Genomic DNA, 19,278 nt, shown 5'->3' with positions numbered 1-19,278 from the left:
GAACGGCGTTTATCTCTAGTCAGATGTGCAATTTATATGAAAAATGTCGGAATGTCCAAAGACATCTCCGCTGTAACTCTCATTCATTCAAGAATAGACCACTTTCCTACGCACTCGACCATACTCGATCTGGTCATCGGTGGGCTGTCAGGCAAGGCGGTGAGTCCCAACTGCCGCGAGAATCGGAGGGGAAAATCAGAGAGCGAGTCTCACTCATACACTGCTCTCGTCAGCTGCATCGGAGAGGCCGGGACTGCTGAAGCGTGATCATCGCAGGTGGGTGCAATTCCTTTCCTAATCAACTCTCCCGCTGTCAATACTTTGCAATAGTCGGCGATCCTTGCGTCGCCGGCGTTGCTGCGGGGGGGAAAACGGCCCTGTTGAGTCACAGAGGGCAAAGGAAAAAAACCCCCAATATATGCAAGAGCTGTACTGAGACAATCATCACAGAATGAATTGAGCAAGACCCGACCGCTGACGATCATCCACTCACTCACCCTCTTTCTCTTTCCTCGCTCCGATTCTCGCCTCCTCTCCCCCTCCCATCATGACCGAACCTACCAAGATCAGCATCTTGGGTGAGGAGAGCATTGTCGCGGACTTCGGCCTGTGGCGCAATTATGTCGCCAAGGATCTGGTCAGCAACTTGCCCTCGACCACCTATGTCCTCATTACCGACACCAATCTCGGGTCAATCTATACGCCCGGGTTCCTAAAGTCCTTCGAAGCCGCCGCCGCCTCCATCTCTCCTGCCCCGCGGCTCCTAGTCTACAATGCCCCGCCAGGCGAAAGCTCCAAGTCCCGCCAGACCAAAGCCGATATCGAAGACTGGATGCTGAGTCAATCGCCACCATGCGGCAGAGACACCGTGATCATTGCATTGGGCGGCGGGGTGATTGGTGACCTGACGGGATTCATTGCGGCAACCTACATGCGTGGCGTCCGCTTCGTACAGGTCCCTACAACTTTGCTTGCCATGGTCGACTCCTCCATTGGAGGGAAGACAGCCATTGATACGCCGTTGGGCAAGAACCTCATCGGTGCCATCTGGCAACCCTCGAGGATCTACATTGACCTCGAGTTCCTTGAGACTCTCCCCGTGCGCGAATTCATTAACGGTATGGCCGAGGTGATTAAGACGGCAGCTATCTCCAGCGAAGAAGAATTTACAGCTTTGGAAGACAATGCGGATACCATTCTCGGTGCCGTGCGCAAGGAAGTGAAGCCTGGTCAAGGCCGATTCGACGGAATCCGGGATATCCTGAAAGCAAGGATTTTGGCTTCTGCCCGCCATAAGGCCTACGTCGTCTCAGCAGACGAGCGGGAGGGTGGTCTCCGCAATTTGCTGAACTGGGGTCACTCCATTGGTCATGCCATTGAGGCTATTCTGACACCCCAAATCCTCCACGGAGAGTGCGTTGCCATCGGTATGGTCAAGGAAGCCGAACTCGCACGGCATCTGGGTATACTGAAGGGCGTTGCCGTGGCTCGCGTAGTCAAGTGCATCTCGGCCTACGGGCTTCCCACTTCAGTGAAAGATGCTCGCGTCCGGAGATTGACGGCAGGCAAACATTGTTCTGTGGATCAGCAGCTGTTTAACATGGCGCTGGACAAGAAGAACGATGGACCCAAGAAGAAGGTTGTTCTTTTGGCGGCCATTGGGCGCACCTACGAGCCCAAGGCTAGCGTTGTGTCCAACGAAGACATCGGAGTGGTCCTCGCTCCGAGCGTTGAGGTTCATCCTGGCGTCCCTCAGACTCTTAATGTGGCTTGCGCACCGCCCGGATCGAAGAGTATTTCAAACCGAGCTCTTGTACTTGCTGCGCTTGGCTCTGGTACTTGCCGCATCAAGAATCTGCTTCACTCCGACGACACCGAAGTGATGCTGAATGCCCTAGAGAAGCTGGGAGCTGCGACTTTCTCCTGGGAGGAGGAGGGTGAGGTGCTCATAGTGAATGGCAAGGGAGGAAAAATCACCGCTAGCCCATCGTCCCTGTACCTGGGCAATGCCGGAACTGCCTCTCGCTTCCTGACTACTGTGGCAACCCTCGCCAGCCCGAGTAGTGTCGATTTCAGCATTCTCACCGGCAACAACCGGATGAAGCAACGGCCAATTGGTGATCTCGTCGACGCTCTGACTGTCAACGGGGCCAGTGTTGAGTATATGGAGAGCCAGGGCAGCCTGCCTCTCAAGATTGCTGCCTCTGGTGGTTTCGCCGGTGGTAAGATCAACCTAGCTGCCAAGGTCTCTTCTCAGTACGTGTCGTCTCTGCTCATGTGTGCTCCGTATGCCAAAGAGCCGGTGACCCTGAAGTTGGTCGGTGGCAAGCCGATCTCCCAGCCTTATATCGATATGACCACGGCAATGATGAGGTCCTTCGGTATTGACGTGCAAAAATCCACGACTGAGGAACACACTTATCACATTCCCCGGGGTAACTACGTGAACCCTGCCGAGTACGTCGTCGAGAGCGATGCAAGCTCTGCTACTTACCCATTGGCCATTGCGGCTGTCACCGGCACGGCTTGTACGGTCCCAAATATCGGCTCCAAGTCGCTCCAGGGGGATGCTCGTTTTGCAGTGGAAGTTCTGAGGCCCATGGGCTGTGATGTCAAGCAGACCGATACTTCCACCACGGTTGTTGGACCCGCCAATGGTGTCCTGAAGCCGCTTCCCAATGTGGACATGGAGCCGATGACCGATGCATTCCTCACGGCGTCTGTTCTCGCTGCCGTTGCCCGAGGCGAGGGCTCGAAGCACACAACGCGCATTTATGGAATCGCCAACCAGCGCGTCAAGGAGTGCAACCGTATCCAAGCCATGAAGGATGAGCTGGCCAAGTATGGTGTGGTCTGTAGGGAGTTCGATGACGGCTTGGAGATTGATGGAATTGATCGCTCTACGCTGCGTCAGCCTGCCGGCGGTGTTTTCTGCTACGACGATCACCGTGTTGCCTTCAGCTTCAGCGTGTTGTCTCTTGTGGCACCTCGCTCTACGCTCATTCTTGAGAAGGAATGCGTGGGTAAGACATGGCCTGGCTGGTGGGATACCTTGAAGCAATCCTTTGGTGTGAAGCTTGATGGCAAGGAACTGAAGGAAGGCGAATTGGCTGTTTCTACCGAAGCGGAGAGGGCTAGCGCCTCGGTCTTTATTATCGGAATGCGTGGCGCAGGAAAGACGACCACTGGACACTGGGTTTCCAAGGCTCTGAATCGCCCGTTTATCGACCTAGACGTGGAGCTTGAGAATTCTGAAGGAATCAGCATTCCGGACATAATCAAGCATCGCGGATGGCAGAGTTTCAGAGATACAGAACTGGCCATACTCCAGCGAACGATGAAAGACCGCCCGACCGGCTACGTCTTCGCTTGCGGTGGCGGTATCGTCGAGAGTCCCGAAGCGCGGAAGATGCTCAGCGACTACCACAAGAACAAGGGCAATGTTCTGCTCATCATGCGCGATATCGAGCAGGTGATGGATTTCCTACAAGTCGACCAGACCCGTCCCGCCTACGTGGAAGATATGATGGGAGTGTGGCTGCGCCGGAAGCCTTGGTTCCAGGAGTGCAGCAATATTCAGTATTACAGCCAGCACTCCAGCTCGACGGAGCTTCAACTCGCTTCTGAAGATTTTGCGCGCTTCTTGAAGGTGGTGACTGGCCAGGTGGACAACCTCAGCCTCATCAAGAAGAAGAAGCACTCGTTCTTCGTCTCCCTGACTCTCCCTGACCTGCGTCCATGCAGTGAAATTCTAAGCCAGGCTTGTGTCGGTTCTGATGCTGTGGAGCTGCGGGTTGACCTGTTGAAAGACCCCAAGTCTGACGGCGATATTCCCTCTGTGGACTATGTCGCCGAGCAAATGTCGTTCCTCCGCCGACGTGTCTCGCTTCCCCTGATCTTCACTATCCGAACAAAGAGCCAAGGTGGTCGTTTCCCTGATGATGCCCGCGAAGCCGCGATGCAGCTCTACAGGCTGGCTTTCCGGTCAGGCTGCGAGTTTGTGGATCTCGAGATTGCATTCCCCGACGAGATGCTCCGTACTGTTACGGAGATGAAGGGCTACTCAAAGATCATTGCATCCCACCACGACCCGGAAGCGACCCTCTCGTGGGCCAACATGTCGTGGATGCAGTTCTATAACCGCGCCCTCGAGTATGGTGACATTATCAAGCTGGTCGGCGTTGCCAAGAGCCTGGATGACAACAATGCTCTGCGGAATTTCAAGACCTGGGCAGAGGGTGCCCACGACGTGCCGCTGATTGCCATCAATATGGGCGACAAGGGCCAGCTCAGTCGGATTCTGAACGGATTCATGACCCCCGTCTCCCACCCCAGCCTTCCATTTAAGGCGGCGCCCGGTCAACTGTCAGCAACGGAGATCCGCAAGGGTCTGTCGCTGATGGGTGAAATCAAGGCCAAGAACTTCGCCATCCTCGGCTCCCCCGTCTTGGAGTCGCGGTCACCGCCCCTTCACAACTCCCTCTTCGCTGAGATGGGTCTTCCTCATGAGTACTCTCGTTTAGAGACCACAAATGTCGAAGACGTGAAGGACTTTATCCACGCCGCCGACTTCGGCGGTGCCTCGGTGACAATCCCCCTGAAGCTGGACATCATGCCTCTGCTGGACGAGGTCGCCCAGGAAGCCGAGATCATCGGCGCAGTCAACACCATCGTTCCCGTTGCGAATGGCGACAAGCCCCAGCGTCTGATCGGCTACAACACCGACTGGCAAGGCATGATCCATTGTCTGCGCAACGCAGGTATCTACGGCTCAGCGGGCAAGGAGAGTGCCGTGGTCATCGGTGGCGGCGGCACAGCCCGCGCCGCAATCTACTCCCTGCACCACATGGGCTTCTCGCCCATCTACGTGATCGGCCGCACCGCAAGCAAACTCGAAGGAATGGTCTCCACCTTCCCGACAAACTACAACATCCGCGTCGTCGACCACCACTCCCAGATCGAGCTCGTCCCTCGTGTCGCCATTGGCACCATCCCCGCGGATCGGCCGATCGACCCCTCAATGCGCGAGACACTGTGCCATATGTTCGAGCGTGCCCAGGAGGTCGATGGGACCACAATTCGCAAGTCACTCGACTCCAAGTCGCCCCGTGTCCTATTGGAGATGGCCTACAAGCCCCCAGTCACGGCCCTGATGCAACTGGCTTCCGATGCGGGCTGGAGCACCATCCCTGGTCTGGAGGTTCTGGTCGGGCAGGGCGTGTACCAGTTCATCCACTGGACCGGCATCACCCCTCTGTATAATGTAGCCAGGGTACGTATCTTTACCGTACCTTCCTTTTTCACACTGACTAGCAACTAACTATTTTCTGCTAGGATGCTGTCATGGGTACTACCACCGCGTCTACATAATTTGATCTCTTTTCTTTCTGCTGCAATTGATAAGAACTGCTTCCCGTTAGTGGGATACGAGAACAAAAGTGTAACCTGATATACAAGAGAAGTGATGGATTTTTCTGGGTTTGTTTCGGCTTTGCTCAATATCCTGATATTCTCGTTTCCATAGATCCTTGATAAATAGCATTGATCTTTTCCTCCCTTCCTACTCAACAGATCTGCTTTATTTGGCCTTCTCCCCCTTGCGCTCAGAGATGGTCAACCAGACATCCCGCCAGTATCCAACGCCCCCCTTAATCATGAACTGTGCCTTGGGCTTATCCTTCACCTCCTCTGGTTGATACCGGCGGAAGAACTAAAGAATATGAGTTACGGTTCAACTCTCAGCAATGCAAAGAAACTCACCTGCAGCGGGCCCTTGAACAGCTCCATCATCGCAATATCCCGCCCCAAACACACGCGAGACCCAAACCCGAATGCAAAGTTATACTTGTTGTACAGCTTCGCGTTCTCGGGATCGAGCCAGCGCTCGGGCTTGAAATCTTCCGCGTCGGCACCATACAACGCCGGATCGCGATGCACAATATACGGATTGCAAGAAATCTCAGTACCCGCTGGAGCGAACTTGCCATACAACTCCAACCCAGGCTCAGGGACGACGCGCGGGAAGATGTTCGGGGCAGATGGGCACAGACGCATGGTCTCTTTGACGCAACCGACGTAATAAGGCAGATGCTGCTGCACTTCATCGTACTGGGGCATGTCAGAGAGATGTCCAGCCGCCACGGCGGCATCAATTTCGGTCATCATGCGCTCGTAGGCACTGGGATTAGCCATCAGGAACTGGATCAGGGCCTGGAATGCCGTGCCTGTGGTATCAGCGCCGGCCAGCAGCACGAGCAGCACCTCCGCGCGGATATACTCCAGGTCCAGCGGCTTGCCGTCGTCGGTGCGCGCTTCCAGGAACGTCTGCAGCAAGTCGATCCGCCCGATGTCTTTGTTTGTTTCCAGAGCTTCGAGCCGTTCGCCGATCAACCGGTCACGGAAGCGCATCAGCACGCCTATGCCCGAGTCGTCTTCTGGCTTTGCGACTAGGTACTTCTTCATAAAGGTCGTCTTCATCCACGACGTGAAGGGGTGCAGGCGCGCCAGCAGTCCGAATGCTGGGAGTCCGTCGTGGAATCCCTGGATCAGTCCGCTGACATCCTCCCCTTTGTCGATGAAGCCGAAAGGAGCCCCGAATCCGATTTCGCTGATGATGTCGTACGCCATGTACCTGAGTCAGATGTCAGTACCTTTTTTCCACCACACGTCTAGGATACCTACACTGCCCACCAGGCGAAATCAAATGCCTTTCCAGACTGAGCAAAATTCTCATCCAACTTGTTGCTCCATTGTTGAATCCGCGCGTCCACTATGGGTTCCATCTTCTTGATGTTGCTAAAGCTATACTGCATACGACTGTCAGGATTATGACTCGCACAGAATAGGTGTTGACCTACCGGTCCAGCGATATGCTTCCGAAACACAGCATGAGTCTTATGCGATTTCATATTGAACAGACTCTCCGTCTCGCCAAAGCTGCCCGTGATATAATGTGCGGTCTTGTCTGCATTGCGGTGGTACACCTCTGGCAGCTTGGTGTAGTCGCTAACCACCAGCAACGTTGGGGTGATTCGAATGACCGGGCCTGACCAAAGGAGTAGAATGTCAGCTCTAGTGCTCTAATCTATCTGGTTCATAATTTACCGTATTTCTTATGAAGCGCATAGACAGTGGGGAGTTCTGTCTCTCGCATATTATGCCATGCAATCCATAGTCGAGTCACAGAGCCCCAGAAAGGACCGGGGAAGACGGCGAGTGGGTGAAAGAAGCGATAGTAGATAATCTGGTAGACAAACCGCAGGGCGACGTAGACCAGAAGACCTAGAAGAGCGTTTGTCACTGTCAACAGTGACAGTAGATCGCCTGCCAGACCCATGATGCCAGTTTGGGGACACAGTCACCACAGACGAGAATAGGGAGAAGATGAAAACGAAGACTTCCCCCGAAGTAAATAATATCAAGCAGGGCGCGCAACCCGCTCAGCCGTGTCGACAGGGACCGAAAACGGCTAAGCCAACATGTCCCTGCCGAGCTACTACTACTAGTGACTGAACGACAGTAGCATCTACTATGCTGCCACTCGCTGCGGCCCTCGAATGCCCTAATTTGAACCCAGTCAAGTGGGCTCGGATGTAAGAATGGGGCCTCTGCCGGCCATCAGCGGAGCTACATGCCCACTCGTTTGCCATCTAGGTGCTTCCTATTCGCAATGGAGGCATTCTGTCTGGCCTTGCCGAGTTCCAGTGGGTATGGATCATCACACAAGGAAAAAGGGAAGAGGGTCCATAGCCGCGACGACCGGTAGGCTAGAACGCCGTTGACATGACTCTGCGACAGCGATCAGCACTGTAAAGTATGGGTCCGCGGGAGGGCCCATTCGCTGTCTCGCCCGCCTCGACACAAGTACGTTCCTGTACCAGGAGAATCCGGAATGATGCCGCGTGCTCATTCGCGGCAATTCGTGTCAGGACCAGGGTGGAGCGGGATGTTGCCCTGGCCGGTTTCCCCACTTGATGACATTGATCGAGTCTGACTGGATAAATTATGGTGGACCTCTGCATCTCGGTGCCATTAACGGGGCTTGTCTCTTGATCAATCCCAAACGAATGTGACAAAGGAACGTGTTTCTTTGTCTATAGAAGAACGTGGGGAAGCGAACATGATCAAGGCATCCCGACGAACGACTAACATTGCATAGTAGTTATACAGAATTTTCTTGATCATAGTTCATTTCGCACAATTGAAACACACACTCTGTCGTCTCTGTGGAGAGAAAGGTCTGTCAAGAGACAGTGTGTGCGTCCCCACCGGCTGTCCTAGCCGAGATTCCAGCACTCAAAAGGCTATCCCTGTGTAGTATGTCTAGCCCTTGTGCCCTGCTCCCAAAGGGGACCTGCCAGGTCTAGTTAGTGCTTCTCGCTTCGGCAAGAGCTGGCGAAACCGGACAGGGATGATTGCGCGACTGTGCCGTTTGACAGCATGCAGATCGCTGCAGCTGCGCCAAGCGGACATATGTCTGAAGCCGGAGCCTATCGATCCTCATTCCAGCGGGCGGCTAGAACGCGGTGGGACTGGGTGGTGGAGCTGGGCAAGAGATATCGATCTGCGCATCCTCCGGCTCACGAGTTCCGTGGCGGACACAGCCGACACTCAAGTGTATGCTTGACTGCGAGCGATCAATGTAACCTCGTACTATTTTCTATTTCACTACTGAGTGCGCGACTCAGTCAGTAACAGCTCAAGCCATCCGACCCCGTGTGCGAGCGGGTCGGGCGTAGATCGTGGCGTTATTGGGACTCCATTCTCCTGTTCGGCACATCGACAACGGCGCTCAGAGATCGCCCTCCCGCCTCTTGAAACGCCCATCGATGAAGATCCACCCTGCCGAGTCACACCATGGAAGTTTAGTGCTCTTCCGTGACATATAACATCTCCATAGTCGGGGATTGGCAGTCCTCGTCCCTTGGTTCGATCTCATCCTCGGAGAATAAAAATAACCTAGGAGATTGCTCGACGATCGAGAGCGTGCCGGTTTCTCCGCCGGGCAGTCCACTGTCTTTAATGGGTATGCATGGTGCTTTTTGTATGCATCACATTCGCGCCTGAGATGTAAAAGCATTTAATTTAGAGGGTTGATCTAAATCGTGCCTCCAAACCAATCCAATCCCAGTTATTGGTGATTGAGACCTGTCAAAAACACATCCCTGACCAAAAGCCCCTGTCAACAAGGATGTGGATGGGTCTGTCACGGTGGATACGCACGAGTGCTCGGCACGGAGGAGGGCCAACGGTCTCGATCAACGGTCTCGCGGTAGAGACACAGACCAGACAGGGAAGATGAAAAAAATTCTCCGCTGTCTAGTCTAGCGAGACTCTCGTAAATGAGGAAACTAAGCACGGAGCAGCGGCAGACGGAAGGCTCCGGTCGAGAAGATCAACACTGTTTACCCCCCTGGTGTTTCTCGATCAGGATAGCTCTGGGTTAATCATTACTTGCTTTTTCTGCATCGACGGCGAGAACAGCAAAAGTGGATCTCGGGGGTGCTTGACTCGTAGACCATGCTCTTGGTTGGATAAATGCGAGCTGGGGTACCACCGCGCACTCGCCTCCTTTCCGTCTTGTCAAATTCTCCTGGTGAGAAGGTGAAGCAAGTTCATTCGTTTTTTTTTCCCTTTCCTGCTTCTTTTGTTACTTCATTCATGACCATGGCTGGCGACCATGGCTCTCAAGGCCCGACAGTCACCGGCGTCTGCGTTGCTTTCGCTGTGTTGACATTCTTTGTTCTGTCTCTGCGGCTCTTCTCACGCATTGTCGTGCTTGGGAAAATGGGCCTTGATGACTGTAAGTGGTTTCTTTGGTCACTCATAACAAGCAAGCTAATGACCACTCGAACAGATTTGATCATTGGAGCATGTGTAAGCTGAGACAACATCCCAGGTTCTATCAAAGTCACTGACAAAAATCAGCTCCTCTCTTGGGCATTTATTGCTGTTGTCATAGTTGGTATGTTTTAGGATTCTCGTGCACCAAATGCTCTCAAGTACTGACCACACTCCCTGCAGCCGTCAAGGATGGACTCGGACAACACTACCAATACGTGGATAAGAGCAAACTCACCAACTACTCCTTCGCTGTCTGGCTGAGTTCAATGTTCTACCTGGCCTGCCTCGGGTTCGTGAAGACGTCGGTGCTATGGTTCTACACCCGACTCGGCGACCGGTTCCTCCTGAAGATGTCCTACGTGATGATTGGCGTCATCACCGCACAAGCTACTTCCTTTGTGCTCGTCGCTGCCTTCCAATGCAACCCCATCAGTATGGCCTGGACGGGCACCGGACCGGGCAAGTGCGTCAACATCAACGTGTTCTATCTCTGCAACGCAGCGTTGAACATCTTCACGGATCTCTTGACGTACACTTTGCCCGTTCGGGTTATTCTGCGGCTTCATATGCCACAGAAGCAGAAGATTGCGCTGGGATTCATCCTGTGTCTCGGTCTTTTGTGAGTACTTATTTTTTTCTTGCGATCAGGACAAAAGCATCTGACTCGTTGTTAATAGTGCATGCGTCTCATCCATCATTCGCATTACTTATATCCCTGCCATGCTCGAATCCAGCGATCCCACCTACGCCATCGCGGGAGCCATGTACTGGTCCGTGATTGAGACGAACGTGGGCATCTTCGCGGCGTCCATCCCATCCTTCAAGGCCATTGCCTCGCGCTTCCTGCCCCGCTTCATTGGCGAGTACAGCAGCGGCCGCAAGTACGGTCCTTGGTCTGGCAACAACGATGCGCGTCGCTACGGGTCGGGGTTCACCAAGGTCACTGACCCCAATGGTATCACTATGGGGACTATCAACGGCCATGACGATGCCACGATGGGAACCAAGATAGGAGGTGGGCTGGGCAGCAACTCGAGCGAGGAGCGCATCATTGTCCCGGACGGCAAGATCTTTACCCAGACGGAAATTGAGACCAATGTTGAGGTTAACAGTAACTATGGGAGGAGGTAGTTATTTACACACACATGTATGTAGGTTTCGGCCCAAGGCTGATTTGTTCCTGAGGGTTATAGCCAACTGTTCCTGAAAACGTGTTCCTATTCTCTATACATTTACTGTAGTGCTGTCCGTCACGTTAAGCTCTCGTTAGTTCCGCCCCCTCCAGCCCTAAACTCAACGACATCCACGCTGCCCTCCGCCTCTGACTCAGCACCAGTCCCTGACTCAGCACCAGCCACAGCGTAACCAGCCCCACCACAGCATCATCCGACCCACAGTCCCTCCCCAATTACCCGACAGAGCGTTTGGGTCGAAGGAATTGCTCCCGGACCATACGCTCGGAGTACATCCATACTAACCTTCTGTAACATCCACCGGTCCCACATAGATACGAGATGACAGTCCGTATCTTTTCTTTTTTCTTTACATTGGATCGGCAGTCAGACGAAAAGGGATGACCCATCGCGATTCTTTTCACCTGCCTGTTTGAGCGCTGACTGCTTTCCGTTCCGTTCCGTGGTGCTTCCGGATAGATAGCTCTTCTAAGAGTAGGTGCTGTTCTCGGTAGTTTTGAAGAACGGACTGTTTTTGCTTATACTCTACAAGGTACACTGGGTAAACCTAATAATAGCACAGATCCCTGCCATTGTATTATAATCAAGGCGTGCAGCCAGTGTAGCGCCAACTAAGGAAATCTCCGAATCCCCCACTCGGATGAATCCGATCCCAATCAAAAGCTAGCTATGTACCGTGCTCACCAGGTCGTATCTATCCCCGCAAGCCCCCGACGCCAACTCGCCAGATCATGGTGGACAGGACGGTCCGCAGGGGTATGAGAATGGGAACCAATGCGAGACCCGCGAGTCAGATCCAGGGGAAGCTAAAACAGCCCCCACGCGGAGAAGAAAATCCACAAGGGTCTGAGAAGCCAATCCAACGCGCGAGGAAGCCGCGTTGGGGGGGTCCATCAGGTCAGATCCGTCCAGGGGGCCGAATTCTAACCGTGCAAGCATTTCGATCCTATGCACCTTCCTACGCTTCGGTGTGACTTCTGAAGGAACGGCGGATCCTCATCTCGAAACCAACACGGGCGGCCCCCCCGACCGGGGTGCTGTAAACAGAATTTCCTCGCTTGTCTGTCTGATGGGATTTACTTTTCGGACATCCCCCCGCTGGAGACGAGATGGAGGGTCGGGTCGAGGGATGAGAAACGTCGATGAAACATCACCAGGCCGAGCTGAAAGGACCGCGTAAATCTAACTTTCTGGGAAAGACCATACTGACAGAACGAGACTGATCAAGAGAGTGTTTGGCATAGACAATAGTATACAATCTATTTCCATCCACCCCATCCATATTCATATCCATGTCCATCTCCAGAGTCCGCCGCTATTGTACAATTTCGCCCATAATATACAACAAATCCAAAGGTCCGCCCGGTAGGTACACAACACCGACCACCCCAAATGCAAAGCCCCAGAAAATGAAAAATCGTAAAACGCGTCAGATCGTCGAGAATAAGAGTACAAGTGTGCTGATCGTAAAAGACATGAAAAAGCCAAGATCAAAAAGACAGCCCCATACGCACAAATACACATGCACTTTTTTTAGGTATGTTCTCCTCACACGTCAGGCCAGCAGGGACCGGAACGCCAGAGGAATGGGTTATCGCCCACACCGCGTCAGGCAGGCATCACCACCGAGCACCGTCGATTCGGCAAGGGCGATCAGGTGCCGATCTTGCCCGGGTGGGGAAGAGCCATGACATCATGATGGAGCATAAGGTTCGTCATGATGACAGAGGAACAGTGATCGATCATTGTTGTGTGTCGCAAGGCGAGCGATGGCTTGTGGGTTCGTCATCCTCCAGTCAATCAGTCTCGGCGGCTCCTTCGCTGCTTGCCTGGCCAATCGATTTCCGGGTGCACCACCCGCATATGCCGCGTCAGTGCGTCGTTGCGCGAGAAGGTCTTCTCTTCCGTGCACAGGTGGCAGCGCACCTTGAGCTTGCGCGCGTTGTGGATGGTGTCTTCGTGGCGCGTCAGATCGTAGGGTCGTGAGAAGACCGAGTTGCACGGCTTGCCCGTAGACGGGTTCATGCGCTCGCATCGGTGAGGTCCCGCCTGCGAGTTGCGGAGCGACGCCGTATCCCGGCTGATCAGGTGGCCGCCGGGCGTAGTCTGCCGGTGCGCATCGCGCTTGTGTCGCTGAAGCTTGGCCGGGGTCTCGAAGCGCAGCGAACAGCCGTGGTAGGTGCAGGTGTAGGTTCCCGCATCGGACGAGGTGTTGTCCATTCGGGGCAGCCCATCCGGGATCATCTTGACAGGCGAGAGATCGTTCGTAGGGTGCACATCGCTGCTGCCCGAAGACTCAAAGCGCGCAAGCGAGGCGGGGAAGTCTTGCAGCAGACTGTTGCGATGCGGGCGTTGGACCTGCGGCTGGACAAAGTTGAACGCGGGCTGCTGGATCGACGGCGCCATGGTCGTGTACTGGCTGGGGAAGGCCTCCATGGACGCGAAGTTCTGCTGCGGGCGCATCGACGACGAGCTTTCGCGGCGCAAGCCGAGCGTATCACCCAGGTTGAAATCAGACTGGGTGGGAGGGAAGAGGGGCGGCATGGTCGTGTCATCCTCCTGGTTCAGATCCAAGAGCGCATCCTTGGGGGACATGGTCTTGGGCTCGGTCGTGGTCGTGGGCGTCGGACCCATGCTCACACTCTGCGTCATGGGGTTGCTGGTGGCCATCTGCGACTGCTGGAGACTCATGTCCCCGGCAAAGGGCGAACTGGTGCGGAAGGGTGAGCGCTCGCGGGATTGCACTTGAGCGGACATGTGGCCCTGGTTCGCCGCCTGCAGTCGGTCGGCGAAGACATTGCGGTACGGGTTGAGGAGGTTCTGCTGGCCCGCCGGCTTGGACATCTGCGAGGTGGCCATGAGGGCGGTCGGGTTGTAGAGCTCGTCTTGGTAGATATCGGAAATGGTTCGGTTCAGCTTGGGGACTCCAACTGGCATGTTACCATTGACGTTGTATTCTTCAAATTGTAAGTAATCGTCCATCCACCGGTCAACGTCAGAATTCATACCATTGGTCATCGACTTGGACAGGTCGTCAATCTCATCCAAGCTGGTCTGCGGCGTCACTGGGGAGTTGCGGCTCAGGGTGGACACCGACGGGGCTAGTGAGTAGTCGCTGTTCTGCTGCTGCTGTGGCGAAGACTGCTGCTGTTGCTTCTGCTGTTGCTCCAGAATGGCCTTTCTCATGGCAAACTCTGCCTCTGCATTGTTACCATCTTGATAGGAGAGGTCGTAGTTCTGGAAGGGAGCGGCAAGGAAGTTGTTCTGCACCGGAGTCTGGTCCGGTGTCGGCAGCGGCTTCGAGGAGCTGTGAGACCGCCGGTGACCGTTGGCCGGAGAGCGGGAGTGGACTGAAGAAGGTGCCGAGCGGGATGAGTTGGGGCTAGATGAAGTCTTCTTCTGCACGCCGGCGTAGACGCGCGCGGGGCTCAGCAGTTGCAAGTTGCTGTCCCAACCCTGGTTGCTGGCGATGGGTTGCTGAGCTAACATGGGCGTTGATGAGTAGTACTGGGGGTAATACTGCTGCTGCTGCTGCTGCTGCGAGGCAGGTGAGGAAGACTGAATGTCGAAAGCCGGGTTGTAGGAGGAAGCGGGGGTCATAGATGGGGCCCCCTCAGCCGCCGTTTGATAAGGAATCGAGACCGTAGGGGAGGAGAAAGACGGTGACGACGAGGCGGAAGACGGCGGAGACGCAACCTGGACGTTCGGCTGGCTCTGGAAGAGCGGCTTCTGGAAGCAGTGGGTTTGGTGGTCGGGCAGAAAGTCGGGTGGGAACTGGTCGTCTTGTATGATGATGTCTTCTGGGTTGGAGAAGCACGCCGGATCGGTGATGAGACCCTTACGTGGGTGCATAAGCATTATGGTATCACTCACGTCGGGGACGTCAGCAGGTGTGGAACGTTCGCCACCGGGGAATCGGCGAGTCTTTATATAGCGGGATCCGAGATCCGAGGAAACTTCCTGGGCGTGGATGTGTTCTGTGGTTCTGTGGTTCGAAGAGTCTGGAAGCAGCCGGAAGAGGATGGTGTGTAGGGTGTTGTCTGGTATTGGTGGAAGGTGACTCAAGATAGTCAATCGAATCGTGTTTATCAATCAATCGATAAACAAATGTCAACAGGCGTGAGTCAAGAAAGTCTGAAAGTCAAGGATGGCGAACATCGAGGGAGACGCTTGGATATTAATACAGATCGGGGCCAGGTGATGTCACCGACGACTGATACCGAGAATACCGGCTGTGACCACCGCGCTAGTCCTCTTTGGGCCTCTCCGTACAATACCAGAACCATGATTACCGACCCGCTGATCTGTCTGGGTCCGGGGGTTGGGTTTTGACTCGGTCGCGGGTCCACTGATCGGCTTTGCACACAATTATCCCCAATGCTTTGGCCGGCCTGATGGTCATCACCGTCGTCAGTGGCCCCGGGGCGGTTGGGGTCACAAACCAAAATCAGCATCAGAATACGACCATGACCCGAGTACGATAATGGATTTTCTAGCGCGGAAATCTCTGCGGACAGGCATCTCGATCGAAAGGCGCTCGGACAGGACGACAAATAAATTTAGCCGGCCGAGTCTCCAATCACGGCTGAGCAATTGCTGCATCGGTGTCGCCGATGAGTCAGCATGGTTCTCCTGCATTCTTCATGCCCCTTCTCCCACGAGCCACTGCTGCGCCACGATCGGACCTGCCGGAGGCCGCAGAACAATCGCAGGCACCGAGGTATACATGCTGATTATACAATCGGCAGATGGAAGGAATGTGACTGGCTGGTTGGCGAGGATCTCTCCGCCAGAGCTTTCGTTCTCGCTGTCGTATTCCGTTTACACCCACGTGGAATCGTTAACGGGTGGGTGGCAAGACATGGGGTCGCTTAAAAAAAAAAAGAGAGACCCGTCAATAGTGCCAATGTCCCAGACCAGCTAACCCGACTATGGTTAGGTGCTGGAACCGAATAACCGTCCGAAATGCCGGGCCAGCCAGGGTCCCTCCTAAGCGAGGACCATGACTCTTTCTTTCTGTCCCGGCCGAACCGTTCGTGGGACCGGGCTCGGGTCTGGGGTAGTGGCGCGATGGGCCAGGCCCACTGTCTAGTCTAGACTACGATGTACAGAGTCGGGAAAGGACTTGTCCGTTCAGGCAGAAAGCACATGGTATGCAACTCACGATTCACCTTCTTAATTGGGATGTCTCTATGTCAGCTCCCAAAGGACCTCGACGGAGCTGACGGCCACATGCGAGGGAAAAAAATTTGATTAAAAGAAAAAATTTTCACCGGCACAAGCAAGCCGGACAACCTGCATTGTCAGCACCTTAAGACACATCCATGACTGTCGACACCGATTTAGAACACCCTAGAAGGAAGGCTAATGCACCCGAACAAATTTTTCGTTGGCTCTTATTGGCGGAGTGGGCGGCACTAACACAGCCACAACACCGGGAGACGCCGGCCGAGGGTTGCTGAAGTGGGTGGGTGGTCTGCAGGTATCGGTATTTTACGGGCGTTCGAGAAGACTGGTATTTACGTCGCACCTTTTTTGGTATCTCCGAGGAGAACAGAAAAGAAAAATCTGTCGACCGAACAGACAGGAGGTGACCGAGGGAGGATTCTTGTTGGCACTGGGGAAGAGCAGTCCATCCCGAACGGGGTCACGTGGGGTGGTGCTTGGATGATTTGCGCCAAGACAGGGCTACTGGGAACTATAGGTGTGCTACAAATTGTAATCCTCCATGCAGAGACAAGATCAGAGTGAGACACGTATCGGACGAACACTGGATGTCTAAAAATAAGACCCCCCCAACCCTCCCCCTCCATCCCCTTCACTGCGAACACGCAAGGTGATTGTTGGCTGCCTGTTCCGCGCCTGCGCCGCGCGTCTACCGTACCGCAGGGAGAGTGAGAAGCGTTGGCAACCACATAGCATTCGCTCGGCAGATCCAGATCCAAGGAATGTCGGGGAGTGTCACATGCACATTCACTCGCTTGCTGACGTGCACTATCCTGATTCTGTTGAGAGCAAGCGAGGAGAGGGTCAGTCAACCAAGACATGACTAAAAGGACCAGGCAAGAATTGAGGCTTAGAGCAAACTATTGGACAGCGTGTGTTCAAAAATACCGCCAAATGAATAGCTCCAAACACAATGAAATACATTCCATGCGTATTAACCAAACCGACAGCACTAGTTCTTCCCCGACTTGGTCGTGAACACATCAGCCGGTCTCGTGTCCGGCAACTCCGCTGGTCCCCGCGGTCTTCCGTCCATCTCATGCAGCATGGCTGGATTTGAGATCCCGAGCTCCGTCAGCGCAGACACCTGCTGGCTGGTCAGCTCGACGGCCTGCCCGCGATTGCGGAAGAAGGCGCCGTCTAGTCGGGCGGGCTTGTAGTCCGGGGGTGCCTCGGCAGTTTCTGTTGTGGTTGGTGGTGAAGAAGGCGGGTTGGTGTTCTTTTGCTGCTTTCGCTGTCGGCGGATCAGGTAGAGGATCAGTGCTGCGATCAATCCTGCAGCGATAACCGATCCGACTACTGCGCCGGCGATGGCGCCTCCGCTTATCTTGCTGCTAGTCGATGATGAAGGGGTGGTAGATTTCCCAGATCCAGTGCTGGCAGTCTCGTTGAAGAATTGCGCAATTTGGTCATTGCTGAACCCGCCAGTCGGCTTCATCTGATGGGCATTACCCTGTCCGCTGTGGCGGTGTTAGCTATCTGTTGTATTGACACATCACCAAAGAAAGAAAATACTTACTCTCCCCCAATCACATTGTAAATTTTCGTCGGCACCTGATACTCCCCATCGAGTGCATGGTAGATATGGCCCCAGACCATACTGCTCATGTCCAAAATGGCCACGCCATATTCCTCCCAGTCACACCCACTCATCAGATCTTCCGATGCATCGCCGCCAACAGTCAGCATCTGCTTATTGCCGACCAGGTGGCAGGTATGTCCATAGCGAGGCGACTCGCCCTGATACATCTTGATCCATCTGAACGACGGGAGAGAGAGGACGTAGACGTCGTCGTAGAGGTTGTTGGCGCCTTGCCCGCCATACAGGTAGATATTGTGGCTTGAGTTATCCGGCGCTGAGACCGTGACCACGCAGAAATCCGTTCGCGGTCCGGGGATGTCGCCCGATACTGGTTGATTATACCACGCGCCGTCCATGGATGCGATGTCGAAGATATCGACGCTATCGAACGAGACCTATTGGTCTGTTAGACTTGTTCCCGCTGGGAGTGCTGCGGGGAGGGGTGTCCATACATATGTCCCTTCATTATCCAAGCTGCTGTCGCTCGTCGGCTTCGTCACTCCTCCCATGGCCACCAAGATCCCCTTAGAACTGACCCCTGGAATATAGGCCAGCGCACCTTTGACACGAGGGGAGTTGTTCAGCGAAGAGGTGGACAAGTTCCGCGCTTGCTGTGTGTTGGTGTTGACAGCGACCATACCATCCAGATACTTCAAGAAGTTGTATTCGTTCTCGAATGCATTGGACGTCCCGTTATCAAGCCACCCATTCAGGTAAAATGCAAGGCCCTGGTCCGCTGCCTCGGCATATGCCCCTCCAGCCGGCTTGTAGGGCACATTCAGCGACACGTCGTATTGGCTCCAGGTTTGATCGTCCGTGTCGAACGACCACAGCGCATACTGTGCCGAGTCGGGCCACTCGAATCCGGGGAAACTCTCGTTCAGAAAGGAGGTCGTCCCGCCGTATAGGTAGATTTTGGAGTCATCGGGCGCTCCGGCGTAGAGCGCTCCGCTGATGAGGTTTGCTGGTTTTGTTCCCGTGGTTGGATCCGCGGTGATGTTGAGCGCGTTCATTGAAAAATTGCTCGTCTCCCAGTCCCAGGAATATTGCATGTCCAGCGTGATCAACCATTCATCTGTGTCCGTTAGTGACGGACGTAGAGTAGGGGGGTCTGCGGTGAGAAAAGAAAAACATACTGTACCCCAGAATCTCGCCCCCCTCAGCCGTCCCATAGTCATTTTTGGGCGTGAAGATCTCGAGTCCGCCGTCGATATACAGTTTGCCACTCTTCACCGCGGCTGCTATTGTCAGTTTGTGGCTTTTATCAGGGTGAAAGTTGCGCACATTGATGATACAGTCGCTTGCAGTAGTTCTTGATCGGGTCTAGATTTGAATCCCCCGCTGTGCTCAAGACCCAGAGCGACAGTATCGCGACCACGGGCGCGAGCATTATGGTTATGGTAAATTGGCAGGCGCATAATGAGGAAGAAAAAA

The 19,278-nt window shown here is 54.4% G+C and overlaps 5 protein-coding genes across 5 annotated transcripts; 2 read left to right on the top strand and 3 right to left on the bottom strand.

Moving 5' to 3' along the window:
- Nucleotides 1-547: 547 nt before the first annotated feature.
- Nucleotides 548-5,370, top strand: PFLUO_LOCUS5914 (3-dehydroquinate dehydratase (3-dehydroquinase); the record flags this gene model as incomplete). The annotated part of the gene is made up of 2 exons (XM_073783406.1): nt 548-5,272; nt 5,335-5,370. 2 exons carry the CDS (start codon nt 548-550, stop codon nt 5,368-5,370), a joined length of 4,761 nt encoding a protein of 1,586 aa, XP_073639965.1.
- A 208-nt stretch (nt 5,371-5,578) lies between these two features.
- Nucleotides 5,579-7,336, bottom strand: PFLUO_LOCUS5913 (uncharacterized protein; the record flags this gene model as incomplete). The annotated part of the gene is made up of 5 exons (XM_073783405.1): nt 5,579-5,710; nt 5,761-6,631; nt 6,682-6,806; nt 6,858-7,045; nt 7,105-7,336. The coding sequence occupies 5 exons, from the start codon at nt 7,334-7,336 to the stop codon at nt 5,579-5,581; spliced, it is 1,548 nt and encodes a 515-aa protein (XP_073639964.1).
- A 2,330-nt stretch (nt 7,337-9,666) lies between these two features.
- On the top strand, nt 9,667-10,974 carry PFLUO_LOCUS5912 (uncharacterized protein; the record flags this gene model as incomplete). Its single annotated transcript, XM_073783404.1, has 5 exons — nt 9,667-9,802; nt 9,857-9,876; nt 9,928-9,964; nt 10,024-10,462; nt 10,521-10,974. The coding sequence occupies 5 exons, from the start codon at nt 9,667-9,669 to the stop codon at nt 10,972-10,974; spliced, it is 1,086 nt and encodes a 361-aa protein (XP_073639963.1).
- A 1,862-nt stretch (nt 10,975-12,836) lies between these two features.
- Nucleotides 12,837-14,894, bottom strand: PFLUO_LOCUS5911 (uncharacterized protein; the record flags this gene model as incomplete). Its single annotated transcript, XM_073783403.1, has 1 exon — nt 12,837-14,894. One exon carries the CDS (start codon nt 14,892-14,894, stop codon nt 12,837-12,839), a length of 2,058 nt encoding a protein of 685 aa, XP_073639962.1.
- A 2,320-nt stretch (nt 14,895-17,214) lies between these two features.
- Nucleotides 17,215-19,234, bottom strand: PFLUO_LOCUS5910 (uncharacterized protein; the record flags this gene model as incomplete). The annotated part of the gene is made up of 5 exons (XM_073783402.1): nt 17,215-17,722; nt 17,782-18,239; nt 18,297-18,919; nt 18,981-19,082; nt 19,129-19,234. The coding sequence occupies 5 exons, from the start codon at nt 19,232-19,234 to the stop codon at nt 17,215-17,217; spliced, it is 1,797 nt and encodes a 598-aa protein (XP_073639961.1).
- Between the last annotated feature and the right edge of the window lie 44 nt (nt 19,235-19,278).

This window comes from Penicillium psychrofluorescens (assembly GCF_964197705.1).
Source record: "Penicillium psychrofluorescens genome assembly, chromosome: 4".
Taxonomy (NCBI): domain Eukaryota; kingdom Fungi; phylum Ascomycota; class Eurotiomycetes; order Eurotiales; family Aspergillaceae; genus Penicillium; species Penicillium psychrofluorescens.
This window is presented reverse-complemented; position numbering and strand designations above follow the sequence as displayed.